Genomic DNA, 15,280 nt, shown 5'->3' on the forward strand with positions numbered 1-15,280 from the left:
GCATCCAGCTCTCAGGAATATGCCGACTACTGTGGAGCAAAATGACAGTCTTCTGCTAATCCAGGCAGCAGAGAAGAGCAGGAATCTGAACAGCCCCTGGTTAGAAAAAGCAAAACAGAAGAATCTGGGCCCAGCCCAGCCACTCCTCCTTGTTTTGAGGTTAGAAAGGGGGTCCATGGCAGTGGGAATCTTTGACAGCTCACAGTCTGCACTGGTTAACCTTTCCTTGACACCTGGCTGACAGCCTGAGGTCTCCCTCCCTTATACTCCTGAGGGCTCTTTCATCCATCTCCTGTATTGGGTCTCCTCTTTGCTGTCTCTTGACATCCTTTTTTAGTGATCTAGTCTCTTGTCCTGGCAAACATACCTTAAAATAATTTCTTCAGAAAGTATGCATTGCAAGTAATTTATTGAGCTCTTTCATGTCTGAAAATGTCTTTGTGATTACTGATTTTTTTCTGGCTGGATATAGAATTAAAAGTTAGAAATTTCCTCCATGATTTTGAAGATGTTGCTTTGTTGTCTTCTTGCTTTTAGAGTTGGCATTGAGAAATCAGAAGCCGTTCCGCTTCCTGATCTTCCAGTGTGAGCCATATGATCCTCCCCTCCCAGCACACCCTTCCCTCCATTTCTAGAAATGGAAAATCTGGCCCACAGTGTTCTTAAGTTCCACGGTGGCATGTGTGGACATGGGTCTTTGATCTATTTTGTCGAGTATTTGGTGGGTCCTTTTAATTTGGGCAACTCATGATTTAAGTTCTAAGAAATTTTCTTGAATGCTTCTCTTGCGTTCTTCCACTCCATTTCTTTTGTTCCTTTAGCTTTACTTTCTGGGGCATTTCCTCAACATTATCTTCTAGCCCTTTTATTGAGTTTTAAATTTCTTAAGGTATTTCTTTTTCAAGAGCCCTTTTTTAATTTTCTGAAAGTTCTGTTTTTGTTTCATAGTTATAATAGCTTTCTGGAGATATGGTAGTTTGAAGGGTTTGGTTGTTGGTTTTTTTTTTTTTTTCTTGTTTAGTCTTCTTCCTTTAGGTTGCTCTTTCTGTTTTGTGATCTCTCCCTTCCAAATTACATACTGTTCTCCAGATACCTCGGGAGCTTGGCGGTCTGCTCTTGAGTAGGAATAGAGCAGTGGTTCTCAATTGGAGCGTATTTTGCCCCCCCAGGGGACATATGACAATGTCTGGAGACGTTTTTTGGCTGTCAAAACGGGATCAGGGATGCTGCCCGGATTGCTGTTAAGCATCCTACAATGCAGAGGACATCCTCACACAACGATGAACTATCCAGGCCAAAATGTCAGTAGTGCTGTGGTTGGAAATCCCGCAGTAGAGGGATTGAAGGCTGATTGAGAGCTCTGAACTTGTGGGCGGAGCTCGTTGAGCAGTTCAAGTCCTTATCTATAGGTCTTTCCTTCTGGCCTGGTCATATACACAACAGAAAATCTCCTGCCTGGAGAATAAAGATCTAGCTTCTAACGTACCCCCTGTTAAGGGGGAAAGGAGTGGGGCTGTCTGTATTCAGTTTTGTGTGTGATCACTCAATCCCCTAGCTTTCCATTTACTAGTACCCACTTCCTCAACTGCCTTGTGCCCCCAGTTCTCAGACCCTGTGTTTTACCCTCTCTAGAGCAGATCTGTGATAGAACGACAGTAGGGCAGTTGCACAGTGAGATGGAGTATGGGTGTGGAGGGGACCTAGGACTCTTAACTGCTTCTCTAGAGATTTCATTCAAACCTGCTCTTTTAGCCCCACCCTCTTAACCTCTAGTTCCAGGGTTTTCTGGTGCTGCCAGTTTGAGTGTCTTGAGGATTCTGGAGTGTATATGGGTTTGGTTTATGAACTTTCCTTATTTTCTCTTTGCACTTCAGCTTTCCTGACTCTGGTAAGTCAGTTACCAGTACTCCATCTGCTTTTTTGCTTCCCAAATTTGACTATTACTGTTGTCTCCTCTAGTGTCTCCTAGTCCTTTTTAAAAAGTGATAGCCCCTTTGGTATCGTTGTAGTGGAGTCTGGGGAGGAAAATAAATGAGATGCATTGTGTTAAATCTGTTATCCTGGAAACCAACATACTACTATATTCTAGCCTGATTTCAGCCTTAATTCTAGTCTCCTTTTTTGATATGTTTACTTTTGGTATCAAAATTGTTCATTTCCAGGGCGCCTGGGTGGCTCATTCGGTTAAGCATCCAGACTCTTGATTTCAGCACAGGTCATGATCCTCAGGGCCCTGGGATCCGAGCCCCATGTCAGGCTCCCCACTCAGCAGGGAGTCTGCTTGAGGATTCTGTCCCTCTCTCTCTGCCCCTCCTCTCTTTCTCTCTAAAAGAATAAATAAATAAATAAATAAATATTTTTTTTTTTTTATTGCTCATTGCCTAGACTTAACCTTTTTCACATAAATGAAAACCAGAGGAGGGGACTCTGTGACTGCATAGAGACGCAGCTGCATTTTTTTCAAAACCTTAGGGCGTGGTACAGCAATATTTATTCATTTACAACATATTCTGGTTTCATTGACCTTTTACTTAAAAACAGAATTCTGTGAGCCACCACCTGCCTCAAATGGGACCTTGTGCCACAATCCTAATCAAAATTCATTATTCTAAAAGAGTTGAACAACGAACTTCTATTTTATCAAATCTGAAATGCTATCAATTATCTTATTTCATTTTGATTAACATGCTGGCGAGAATTAGTAGAAATATGAGAAAGATAATAGCTTATGATGATGGCTTACAACTGTCTGTCAATATTTCCCGCCACATAAATACTCAAGAATCAGCTGTACCATAGACAAAAAAAAATGTGAGGATGAAATTTCAAGCATGGAAGAGTTTCGGCCAGATGAATGACCAGACTTAGGCCTCCTGAATTTTTGCTGTTCCTTAAAATATCATTCAAATATAATTAATAAGTATAAAACATTTACTGTATTACACACACTTTATTACACCCTCTTTTTTTTTAAAAGATTTTGTTTATTTGAGAGAGAGAGCACAAGCAGAGGGAAGGGGCAGAGGAGAGGGAGAAGCAGACTCCCCTCTGAGCAGGGAACCCAATGTGGGGCTCAATCCCAGGACCCCGGGATCATGACCTGAGCTGAAGGCAGATGCTTAACCAATTGAGCCACCTAAGCGCCCATATACCCTCTCTTCTTAAGATGGGAAACCAAGCCAGAGTATTTCATTGCCTGCCCATCTTCAACCTATCAACCAAATATAGGTACTCAAATCCTGCTAAAATTACAGACACTCTATAACTGTTCAAATTTTTATCAGTTTCCACTGAGTTTCTGGTTGATGGATTAAATCATAAGAAAAACTTAAAAGTATATTTCAGTGTCTTTTTTGTGTACTAAATTTGATTCACTTCTCCTAACTCCTGGGTGCCATTGAGGGACAGACCCTTGAAATGCTTTACTTTTTGACCTGTCTTCAGGTCATCAGTAGTTCATAAATAAACTCATTTTCCTTGCCTCACATTATAGAATTAGCCTAAAGAATTGAGGATTGGGTTTGATTTTTATTCATAGACTTAAATGCTTTTTTTCCCCCTCCAAATTCCCTTTTCTCTCCTTTTTCTGTAGGTGTCTTCATTTTACTATTACTAAAAGGGCAGGGAGAGAAGCTATGCTTTTCTTGCCTACCTTTCATCAAACAGGAAAAAGTAAAAAATTGACTCTGTGGTCCACAAATAATCCCACATACAGATCTTGGAAAATTTCCAAAAAGATATAGTGAATTGAAGCACACTACACAAATGTATATATAAATAGAATCCCAAGGGTTTAAGTGTGGACAAAAACCAGTTACATTAAGCATTTCCTGAAATTGCTTGCTGTTGTCAGGATAAGTAGTCACAACTAAGACATCCAGATTGAGAATGAAAACATTTGTGGGAGTCCTGCCTCACTTTGTTATATTGTCTTCTCTTAGAGCAAAATCTTTGAGCAGTTTGGAGTGGTTATCGAAAAGGTCCTCTTTCTTCAGAGTTCTGAAAGGCACATTATTACCATTTTTTTTCCTTCCAGTTGAGCTTTGTTAGGTTGCTTGAAGAGAGAGATTTGAGGCTGCGGTGTAATTGATGTCCAGAGGATGGCATGGTGAAATCAACTAATTCATATGATGTTAGAGAAATGTTTAAGTCTGGGTTAGATTATATTCTTTGTCCCCTAATTGAGAGAAAGACAAACTTCTTTAAGGCAAGCGGGATCACAGGTGCCCCAATGTAAATGAAGAATTTATCTGCTGATTGACCACGGGCATCCACATGTACTGTTTTTACCTGTAAAAGCTAAATAACGAGGGTGTTATTTTTCCTGAGGGGGGTGGATACACATGTATATACCTGTACATGTATTTAATGACTTAAACTATAATCGCCTTCAGATAAATTGCTATAGGATATTGCTGTTGTATTCTGTATTCAGTAGTCAAATCAAGCATGTACATGTACAAAACAATCTTTGGATTATCTTTGGTTCAGATACTTATTTGATAACTATTAATCACAAGGAACTGTGTGTGCCCACGTGTGTGTGTATGTAATGCGTGGGCCCAGGCATTGGTGTTTTATCAATCATCACAGCTGATTCAATTGTATGGCCAATATTGAGAGCCACCAATTTAGGGAGAGAGCTGGATGACTCAAATGAGTACACCAGTGGCTCTCCTGGTAGAAAGTACTTCCTTTCCTACGGCAATTTAGAACAATTCTAATTTGAAGTTTAAGGAAGATAGATTTCTCTGTAACTTCTTGTGAGACCAGAGAGGTTGTTGGAGGCAAAGTCATGCAGGGTTTCTCTTTGTGAAGTGCCTCTCTGTGTCTTTTGGCTAGATTTTACTGGGGTGTATTTTCCTATTTGGGAATTATTTATGTGTTTCAGTTCCTAACCAAATATATGCATTGAAAATACCTTCTTTCTCTGGGATTTTGAACAGAAACATAAGATCAGATTTTCATTTTTAAAACATGACTCCAAGAATGAGTGGGAGAAACAAGTTCTTCAGTAGTGCTGGTAGAAGATGGTAGTAGCTTAGACCTAGGGTATGATACATGGAGAGAGGTGGACAGGATTGAGAGAGATTTGAGAGAAGGTCGGTAGGACTTGTTAGTGAAGATTGGACAGGTGGTGGGTAAGGTGAGAGGGGAAGGGGTCAAGAATGACTTAAGTTTCTGCTTCAAAAGATAAAAGCTACGTGTGTACTACCACTGTGATTTCTTACTTTAAGATGTTGATAATATATGTAGAATATTACAAAAATTATTTGCCTTGAATATAAGAATACTAGTTAGAATTTTCAGAAGTCATTTTGAAATGCAAATTTGTTTTCTCTTCTGGTTTAATAACTTTACCGTACGACTTATTTACCTCATGGATTATAGAAAAATATGTTCAAAATTATAGTACTTAAATTTGATCTTAAACTATAGCCATAGTAGACAATGAAACATCAGTAAGATGTTGATGGGGACGTTAATTAAAAACAATGAATTAAACTTGGCCTTTTTTTTTTTTTAAAGGGGTCCCTTCAGTGTTGTACGACGATGTATCAACAGAGAAACTGGGCAACAATTTGCTGTAAAAATTGTTGATGTAGCCAAGTTCACATCAAGTCCAGGGTTAAGTACAGAAGGTAAGAGATGGATTTCAAGTAAGTTATTTGATGTCTGGCTTTATTTCATCTCCAAAATCCATTTATCAACCTAACTTTCATCTGGGGATGGGGAAGTGGTGGGTATAATGTAGTGGGAAATGGGTGGAGACAGTTTAAATTCCATTCTAGTTTGTCAATTCTAGAACATGGTATTTGAAAGATAGCTAGAGTAATTTACAGTTACAGAACCACGTGAGATTGCTCTAGGTCTATGGTTTTTGACTAGAAGAAAGTGAAATCTGGATATATATTTTTGTAGGGTCTAATTTTGAGTCCTGTGGTACGGAAGACGGAATGGGATGGGAAGAGAGGGAGGGGAAATAATGACAAAGATACAATAATTGCAGGTTCAAAAGAAACTAAGATGAATTCCCTCCAAATCCATAACTTACCACCTTGAAGATTATGGTTAATAGGACTAAAAGACTCCTATATCACATTTGGCTTAAGTCACTTAGAGTGTATATGTGAAAATTTGAAAGATCAGTAGGTTATGACATGCAGGACTTAAACTTTGGTTTTAAGACCTTGATATGGTTAATCATGTTTATATGTAGATGTTTTTAAACAGTAGGTAAGCATTTTAAAGTTACTTATTTTTTATACAGTTTAACTCCTAGCTTCACATAGCCACAGTTCGCATGTGCTCCTATTTCAGCTGGCACAATTGATTATATTTATTTTTCTAATTCACCTGTCTTCTAAATTCAGGCTTTTTAACAGTCCAAGAACAATGCAGTTGATAGTTGAAGTTGGAAAAGCTAAGGCAGAGTAGCCGATTTATATTTTATCCAGTTATCCTAACTTTGGAAAGTAGAAACCCACATACCGTGAGCTCCAAGTTAATCTGTTTCTGTAGATCTTTTTTCAGGATCATTGCTTTTAAATACCTTTTTAACCCTTTGAATTATTATAATCCATATACTGATTATAGAAGATTCTTAGAAGCTGTAACTTACAAGAAGCACTAATTTTTTTTAAGTGCTTTAATCCTTAAAATGTTATGGCAAGGGGCGCCTGGGTGGCTCAGTTGTTAAGCGTCTGCCTTTGGCTCAGGTTATGAACCCAGCGTCCTGGGATCGAGCCCCGCGTCGGGCTCCCTGCTCGGCGGGAAGCCTGCTTCTCCCTCTCCCGCTCCCCCTGCTTGTGTTCCCTCTCTCACTGTCTCTCTCTCTCTGTCAAATAAATAATTAAAATCTTTTAAAAAAATGTTACAGCAAGATTCAGGGGTTTTAGATCTCATGGTTTCATTCTCTGGAATTGGCTGTTATTACTTTTTAATATAAATTATTTTATAAATTTAGCAGAATTTAAAATTTACTTCCAAGAAGACTTTGCAACTTAATTATGTTTCCTAAAATTTAACTGGATTTAAGTTTAATATACTGTATTTGATTTTCTGTACCTCAGTTGTTAACTAATAAAACCTTCCTGGGTCTTGAACATAGTTTATTAAACCTGTAGATGTGTTGAATCTTTATTTCTCTTAAATGTTCTGTTACTGTTGATGAACTTAGTTAAGAGTCTAGTTTAAAATCACAAGTCTAAATCAGTTACTCAGTATACTAATTTTTGTATTGATTTAGCTCATTGTTATACCTAATTCTGAATCTCTCCAGGCTAAAGACATTTTTTTAAATATTTATTTATTTGACAGACAGAGAGACAGTGAGAGAGGGAACACAAGCAGGAGTGGGAGAGGGAGAAGCAGGCCTCCCGCCGAGGAGGGAGCCTGATGTGGGGCTCAATCCCAGGACCCCGGGACCATGACCTGAGCCGAAGGCAGCCACCCAACTGACTGAGCCACCCAGGCGCCCCTAAAGACATTTTTAGGGAGGCAATTGATTACTTTCTCAGTTTGCTGAGGTTGTTTATTGACAGATTTTTTTCAGCAGGGGATCTCTGGCGCTATAGACTCAGACTGCCAGGCTGAACCTCTTTTTTTTTTTTTTTTATTGTCACCTAGTTAGGGAGTCAAATGCCAAACTTAATAAAAAGGAGGTGGGGGGAGATGGGGAGGGTTGGCATGTAGTCCATGTGCCTGAGTTTGTCTTGTCTTTACCTAATATATGGGAGACTGTCACTGAAATTGTAGTTCATTCCTTCATTGTTTTGGCATTGCTTTTGCTATATAAAAGTCTTCAAGTCCTATTCTGAAGACAAGGCCAGGTCATTTCATTTATCCGATATGGTAGGGCCACAACCTATAGATATTAAATGATACCAGTTGAATTCTCTGTATTACTCATGACTTTATCTGGTTTTGATAAGAGTCCATGATTACTCAAATGAAAATGTGCCACTTGTCCTTTATATTTATGGCACCAAAATGTAGTTTTACCATCTTCTTTAAACAGTGACCAAGAAGCAAATTCAAAATTCCATCTCCATTACCCCCCCACCTTTCCTTCCTTCTCCCCTCCCTTCCTTCCCTCCCTCCCCTCCTTTCCTTCCCTTCCCTTCCTTTCCCTTCCTTCATGCCTCCTTCCCTCCCCCTCTCCCTCCCTCCCTCCCTTCCTTCCGATGGTGTTCCCATATCCTCTTATTGCTCATGTTCACACTATCTTACTTTAACTTGGACACATCTTAAGATATATATAATAAATATTTTATTTATATAAAACCTCTGACTAATTTCCCCTTCCCAATGTCTTTTAACTCCTTTCCAGTCACTGAAGGCAAAACATCTTATCCCTTTTGCCCTTCCAGTCCATTTACAAACTGTTAGGGCCCAAAAATGACCTCATTCATGGCTAAGTGTAGGAGATGCTATATTAAGAAGAAACATATTTTGAAGTGAAGTTTAACATAATAAAAAGGAATCCATAAGTTTAAATATCTAGAAATAGCTGTATTTACTGTTACATTCTCTTCTAATTAAGCCTGTCTCTCAAGCAACACATAATATTCTTTATTCTTTTTCCATTTTTTAAAATTTATTTTATTTAAATTTTACTTAACATAGAGTGCAGTATTGGTTTCCGGAGTAGAATTCAGTGATTCATCACTTCCATTTTATTTTTCAATTTTTGTCTTTGTGGTTTGTTTGACCTTGTCATTGCCTCAATATTTTTTCCTGTTTTAGTGCATTTGTATTCAAATACATTATTGAGTAAAACTGGTTTTGTAAAGGGTCACTTGAGGTCCTAACATATGCTCTTTACTTGGACAGATCATTATAATACAAAGACAAAAAGAGCACCTACTTTTAAGAGGTTTACAGTTAGTCTTCAACCATTGTTTCTAACATTGTTTTATAAGAACATGTAATAAATTCTAAATACATAATTTACAGATTAGCTTTTGAAATGAAATACTATATATTAGTTGGAGCCCACTTGTATGTTTTAATATTTTAAATTCTTCATGCTCCACTGAAGATGTAACTATTTGAATATCTGTTTTCTATTTTTCCCATTAAAATCATAATTTTTTTTCAGTAGGCGCTCTTAATTTACAGGTTATGGGGTATCCAAGAACCCCTTAAATTGTAAGCTCAGTTACAGATACATGTTCATTTTCCTAGGAAGAAAGTCCATAGCTTTTATTAGATTCCTAAAAAGGCATATTATCCCTAACTGGTTCAGTTTCTTCTTTCACATGTATGAAAAAATGAAATTGATGCTTGTGAACATGAGATGAATAACGTTTTTATTAAATGAAAGCTGGCTGAATTTATATTAGGATATTACTTCTGATCAGAGGATATTTTCATATGTACATACACAGCCTCTATTAATGAAATTCCTTGATGAATATCTTAAAACTTTTAATTAATACACATTTTATCTCTTATATTTATATCTCTTTATCTCTGCTAAACCACTGATTAAATTTGACCTTTTTTGTTTTGAAAATAGGTGTCAAAATTAGGCAAATTGTTAGGAAATTTTAAGGAAGGTAAGATATATAGAATTGGAAACTGAATTGACAGTTCTGAGACCTTGAAGGAACTCAGTTGTTTATGGTTCAATTTTAAATGTTCAAAATGGCAGTTTTTATTTTGGAAGAATATTGTCTTCTAGAAAGAATATAGATTGGGTTCCAATTTACCTAGTCTCTAAGAATATCTCATTCTAAAAGTCCCAGATAGCAGATGATGTCAGCAAATTGGAGGAGTAAGGACCTTTGACAATTCTCCTCTCCATAAAAGTGAGGGGAAAACTGGCAAAAATAGAATCAACTTTTTCAGAACTCTGGAAATTAACCAAAGGTTTGCAGTTATGCAGGAAGAATTTATTCAGGAAAAACCACTGATTCTTGCTAAGAACAGTGAGCTTTGTGGCATTTTAACTTGCCCCATTCCCACCCCCCTTTCTCCAGTTCCATGGTAACCTTGAAAACAAAGAGTTCACAATCATGGTGAAAACCAGGAGCCTGGCAGCCACCGAAGGAGGCAGAACTGGGATGGAACTCCTTGAAAGCCTCATGCCCATGAAATTGTCATTATCTGACCTGTCTGGTAGTTTCCTGGAAGGGACCCACTTGCAAGGCTTGTCTTTATTTGGTCTGACTCAGAGATTGCCTACTGCAAAATACCTTTTGCCTGGGGGCATTTGTTGAAAATTTTTAGAGGCAGTTTAACTTCACAGCTACCTGAAGTCGTAGAGTAACAGTTGGGGCAAACAAAAATCTAACCTAAAAGCTTAAAAAGAAAAAGTGGGTAGTGAGAGGTCTATAGGGGCTCTGAAAAAACAACAAACGTTATTTGTGGGAATCAAGAAAGCCATGCACACGCTCAGAAAAGACCTAATGAGACCTTAAGCTCTCAACTGTAGCCAACTTTGAGGCTGTGCCAATAGGAATTGAATGCTAAGGCAGAGTTGTCAACTCCCTGAGTGTTGAAGGTATGCCCCAATACATACACAGCCCCTGCCTGAGCAACAACCAAACTAAGCAAGCAGAGACTTAGTGGCCACACTCAACAAAGAATGCAGACTTTACAGAATTCATTCCAAAACCTTATCAAACAAATAAGAACAAAAACTGCCACAGTAACAGCAAACCCTAGAGGAAGGGAGATTCTAACTTCCAGAGTTGACACATTATTTAAAACATCTAGTTTTCAACAACAACAAAAAAATTGAGACATACAAAGAAACAAAGTGGGGCTCATTAATGGGGAAAAAAGCAATCAATAGAAATTATCCCTGAGCAGACTGAATTGTTGGACTTACTAGAAAAAGTTTATTTTTTTAAAAAAGATTTTATTTATTTGACAGAGAGTGAAAGAGCACAAGCAGGGGAAGCAGCAGAGGGAGAGGGAGAGGGAGAGGGAGAAGCAGGCTTCCCACTGAGCAGGGAGCCAGATGCCAGGCTTGATCCCAGACCCTGGGATCATGACCTGAGCTTACGGCAGACACTTAACCAACTGAGTCACCCAGGCGCCCCTAGAAAAAGAGTTTAAATCGGCTATTTTAAATGTGTTCAAAGAAATCTGTCTAAAAAACTAAAGGAGAATATGAGAATAATCACACCAAATAGAAACTATCAATAAAGAGAAATTATAAAAAGAGAACCAAATAGGAATTCTGGAGTGGGGAAAAGTACAATAAACAAAGACAGTTATACTAGAGGGACTCAACGGAAGATTTGAGCAGACAGCAAAGAGTTAGCAGTCTTGAGGATAGGTCCATTAAGATTATTTAGGTTGAGGAACAGAGAGAAAAAAAGATTGAGCAAAATGAACAGAGCCTCAGAGACCTGTAGGGTACAATCAAGCACATGAACATATGTATAACTAGAGTCCCAGGAGGAGAGGAGAGAAAGGGATAGAATATTTGAAGAAATAATGGCCAAAAATTTCTCAAATGTGATGAAAAATCTAAATCTACACATCCAAAAAACCCAAGAAAATCCAACTCCAAGTAGGGTGAACTCAAAGATATTGCAGAATCAAACTGTCAAAAGCGCAGAAGTAACTCATCGTGTACAAGGGAACTTTAATGAGATTAATAGACTTCTTGTCAGAAACCATGGAGACCAGAAGACAAGAGGGTAACTTATTCAAAATGATGAAAGAAAAAGATTGCCTACCAAGAATTCCATATCCAGGAAAATGATACCTCAAAAATGAAGGTTAAAGACCTGAGATAAACAAAACAGAAAATTCATCACTAGCAAACCTGGCCTACAAGAAATAGTAAAAGTAGTCCTTTAGGCTCAAAAGAAAACACTAGATAGTAACAAACTACAAGAAGAAATAGAGCACCAGTGAAGGTAATTGCATATATAAATATGAAAGACAGCACAAATGTATTTTTTTAAAGATTTTATTTATTTATTTGAGAGAGAGAGTGAGATAGAGAAGAGAGAGCATGAGAGGGGGGAGGGTCCAAGGGAGAAGCAGACTCCCCGCTGAGCAGGGAGCCCGATGCGGGACTCGATCCCGGGACTCCAGGATCATGACCTGAGCCGAAGGCAGTCGCTTAACCAACTGAGCCACCCAGGCGCCCAGCACAAATGTATTTTTGATTGCAACTTTTTTCTCTTGATTTAAGAGATAACTGCTTAAAGCAACCAAGAACAAAGTTGGTGGACTGACATTACTCCAGTACTTCATTTAAAGTTACAGTAATCAAGACAGTGTAGTATTTGTGAAAGAAAAAACAAACAGATCAGTAGAAAAGAGAGCCCAGAAATCCATCCACACAAATATGGCCAGCTGATCTTTAAGTAGCAAAGGCAATGGAGAAAGGATGGTCTTTTCAACAAGTGGTTCTAGTACAACTGGACATCCACATGCAAAAAAAAAAAAAAATGGATGTAGACATAGACCTTACTTTTTTTTTTCCCAGAAAAGTTTACTCAAAATGCTTTTCTTCTCAGAATGGGGGAACAAGGCAAGACTGTTCATTCTCAACATTCTTATTCCGCCTAGTGTTGGGATCCATCACAATAAGCCAGGGAAAGGAAATATAAGCATATAGGTTGGAAAGGAAGAAATTAAACTTTTTATTTGTAGATGACACAAAAGCCTATTTACAAAATCCCAAGGATCTATAATAACAGAACTTCCAGAACTACTGAGTTCATCAACGATATAAGATGAACATACCAAAACCAATTATATTTCTGTTTTTTTTCTATGCTTGGCAAGGAACACCTGGAAACCACAGTTAAAAACATCACGCTATTTGCAATGGCCCAAAACAAAATGAAATTCTTAGGTATAAATCCCATGAAATATCTATGAGCCTTGTAAAAACTCTAAATCTCTGATGAAAGAACTCAACAGTCTAAGTAAATGGAGAGATGTACTCTCTTCATGGATTGGATGACTCAACAAAGTAAAGATGTCATTTTTTTCCCAGATCTATCTATCGGTTTGCTCCAATTCCAGTTAAATTCCTAGGAAGATTTGTTGTGGGTATGGAAAGCTTATCCTAGATTATATATGGAAAGGCAAAAGAACAAGAATAGAGAAAACAATTTTGAAAAGCTGTAATCAAGTGGGAGAAATCATTCTACCCCATTTGTTAAGATTTATAGGAATTAATACAGTGTGGTACTGGCAGAGGACTAGACCATGATCAGTGGAACAGGTTAGATTGCTCAGAAGTAGCCTTATACAAGGACAGCCAACTGATTTCTGACAAAGCTTCAAATCCAATTCAATGAGGAAAGAAGAATTTTTTTTAAAACATTTTATTTATTTTAGAGAGCGAGTGGGGCGAGGAGCAGAGGGAAAGGGAGGGGGAAAGAATCTCAAGCAGACTCCCCACTGAGCAGGAGCCTGATGTGGGCCTCAATCTCACAACCCTGAGATCATGACCTGAACCAAAACCAAGAGTCCAATGCCTAACTGACTGAACCACCCAGGTGCCACAAGAATAGTGTTTTTTAACCAATGGTAATAGAGCAATTGGACATCCATAGGCCAAAAATTGAACCTCGGTCTAAATCTAACATTTTATATAAAAATTACCTCCAAGCATATCATAGATTTGAAGGTAAAACATAAAGCTATGTAACTTTTAAAAGAAAACATACCAGAAAATCATCAGGACCTAGGGTATGGAGTTCTTAGAGGTGATACCAAATGTACAATCTAAAGATAATGAGAGAAAATCCAACAGTAAAATAAATAAGTAAATAAATAAGAGAAAATCCAACAGTAAAATAAATAAATATTTTCTAAAAATCCAGCTACCCAGTGGATAAAAAATATGAACATTTTCCAAAAAAGGATTATACAAGTTTGTACAAAGCATGTGCAAATATTGTTCAACATCCTTAGTTATTAGGGAAATATAAATTTAAACCACAACAAGATATTACTACACAACTATCAGAACAGCTGTAATAAAAAATAACACTTTGTTTTCACAAAAATGTGGAGAAACTGGATCTTTTATACATTGCTGATGGGAATATACAGGATAAAGTCACTCTAGAAAATAGTCTAGCAGTTTCTTTGAAAAACTAAACATACAGTTGCCAAACAATTCAGCAGTTGTACTCCAGGGAAATGTACATCTCAGAGAAAGGAAAACCTATGTTCACATGAAGACCTGCAAGCAAGTTGTCATAGCAGTTCTATTTGAAATGGGTAAAATTTAGAAAGAACTAAAATGTCCTCCAGTGGATAAATGGTTAAACAAATTGGGTTACATGCATACCATGGAATAACTATGCAGCAAAAAAACAAAACAAAAACACAAAACCTGTTGATGCATGCAACTACTTGGGTAGATCTCAAGGGAGTTATGCTATGTTAAAAAATCTTTCTGAAAGATCATATACCATATGATTTCCTTTATATAAGTTTTAAAGTAATAAAATTATAGAACTGGACAACAGATTAGTGATTGTCAGGTATTAGGGATCACAAAGTTCTTGTGAGGAGCATGAGAGAAGGGGAGGTAGGTATAACTCCAAAGGGATTGTTGTGGGGGATCTTCGTGAACAGTCCTGTACCTATGTTGTGATAGTGACTACATGAACTTATACATGGTGATAAAATTGAATAGCTCTACATACACACAAGTCCATGTGAAACTGGTGAAATCTGAATAAGGTCTGTTGATTGTACCACAGTCTTCTGGCGTTGACCTTGTACTATAGTAAGTTACATAAGGTGTTACCATCAGGGGTCCTGGGGAGGAAAAAATTTCCGATACCCTCAAGACTTCTTCCAGTTGGCCTGAGAATTAAATTGACATGAGACAGATTAACAGGAGAATATCAAATTTAATTATGTATGTACAGGAAATCTACATAAACATGAGATTTCAAAGACAGGCAAAATGAGGTATATATGACATTCTGGACTTAAGGAAAAAGGGGTATGAATCTGGAACTTCAAAGGGAAGGAAGGCAATTTATAGGAAGAATGGAAGGAGTAAATGCTTGGTAAACAAATGTTTGCTGGGCCATCCAGAAACAGTGGAACATAACATAGAGAGGACTTTGATCAAACAGGCTTTGCTAGGTTGCTGTCTACTGCACCTAGTTCATATTATACTGTAGTTATCTATGATAATAGCTCTCTCCCGGAGCTGGTTCTCTCATTTTTTTTTTAGACCATTTAGGGAGAAGGCAAAAAAATAAAAAAATAAAACAAACTTGTTAAGTCTTTTGTTTCTTAAAAATAATCAGCCTAGGAGCGCCTGGGT

The 15,280-nt window shown here is 37.6% G+C and overlaps 1 protein-coding gene across 12 annotated transcripts in view; it reads left to right on the forward strand.

Annotated features, from left to right (window-relative positions):
* The window catches only part of CASK (calcium/calmodulin dependent serine protein kinase), a 359,502-nt gene that overhangs the window by 69,313 nt on the left and 274,909 nt on the right, over positions 1 to 15,280 (forward strand). For 6 of the 12 annotated variants that reach the window (XM_073901909.1, XM_073901907.1, XM_073901913.1 and 3 more), the window contains exon 2: positions 5,530 to 5,660. In XM_073901909.1, the coding sequence (XP_073758010.1) occupies positions 5,530 to 5,660 (131 nt within the window). The remainder of the gene's footprint in view (positions 1 to 5,529; positions 5,661 to 15,280) is intronic. The other 6 variants (XM_073901912.1, XM_073901915.1, XM_073901916.1 and 3 more) reach the window with 1 other exon arrangement.

This window comes from Callorhinus ursinus, unplaced genomic scaffold, assembly GCF_003265705.2.
Source record: "Callorhinus ursinus isolate GAN/ISIS: 27379988/994484 unplaced genomic scaffold, GSC_fseal_2.0 scaffold16, whole genome shotgun sequence".
NCBI lineage: Eukaryota > Metazoa > Chordata > Mammalia > Carnivora > Otariidae > Callorhinus > Callorhinus ursinus.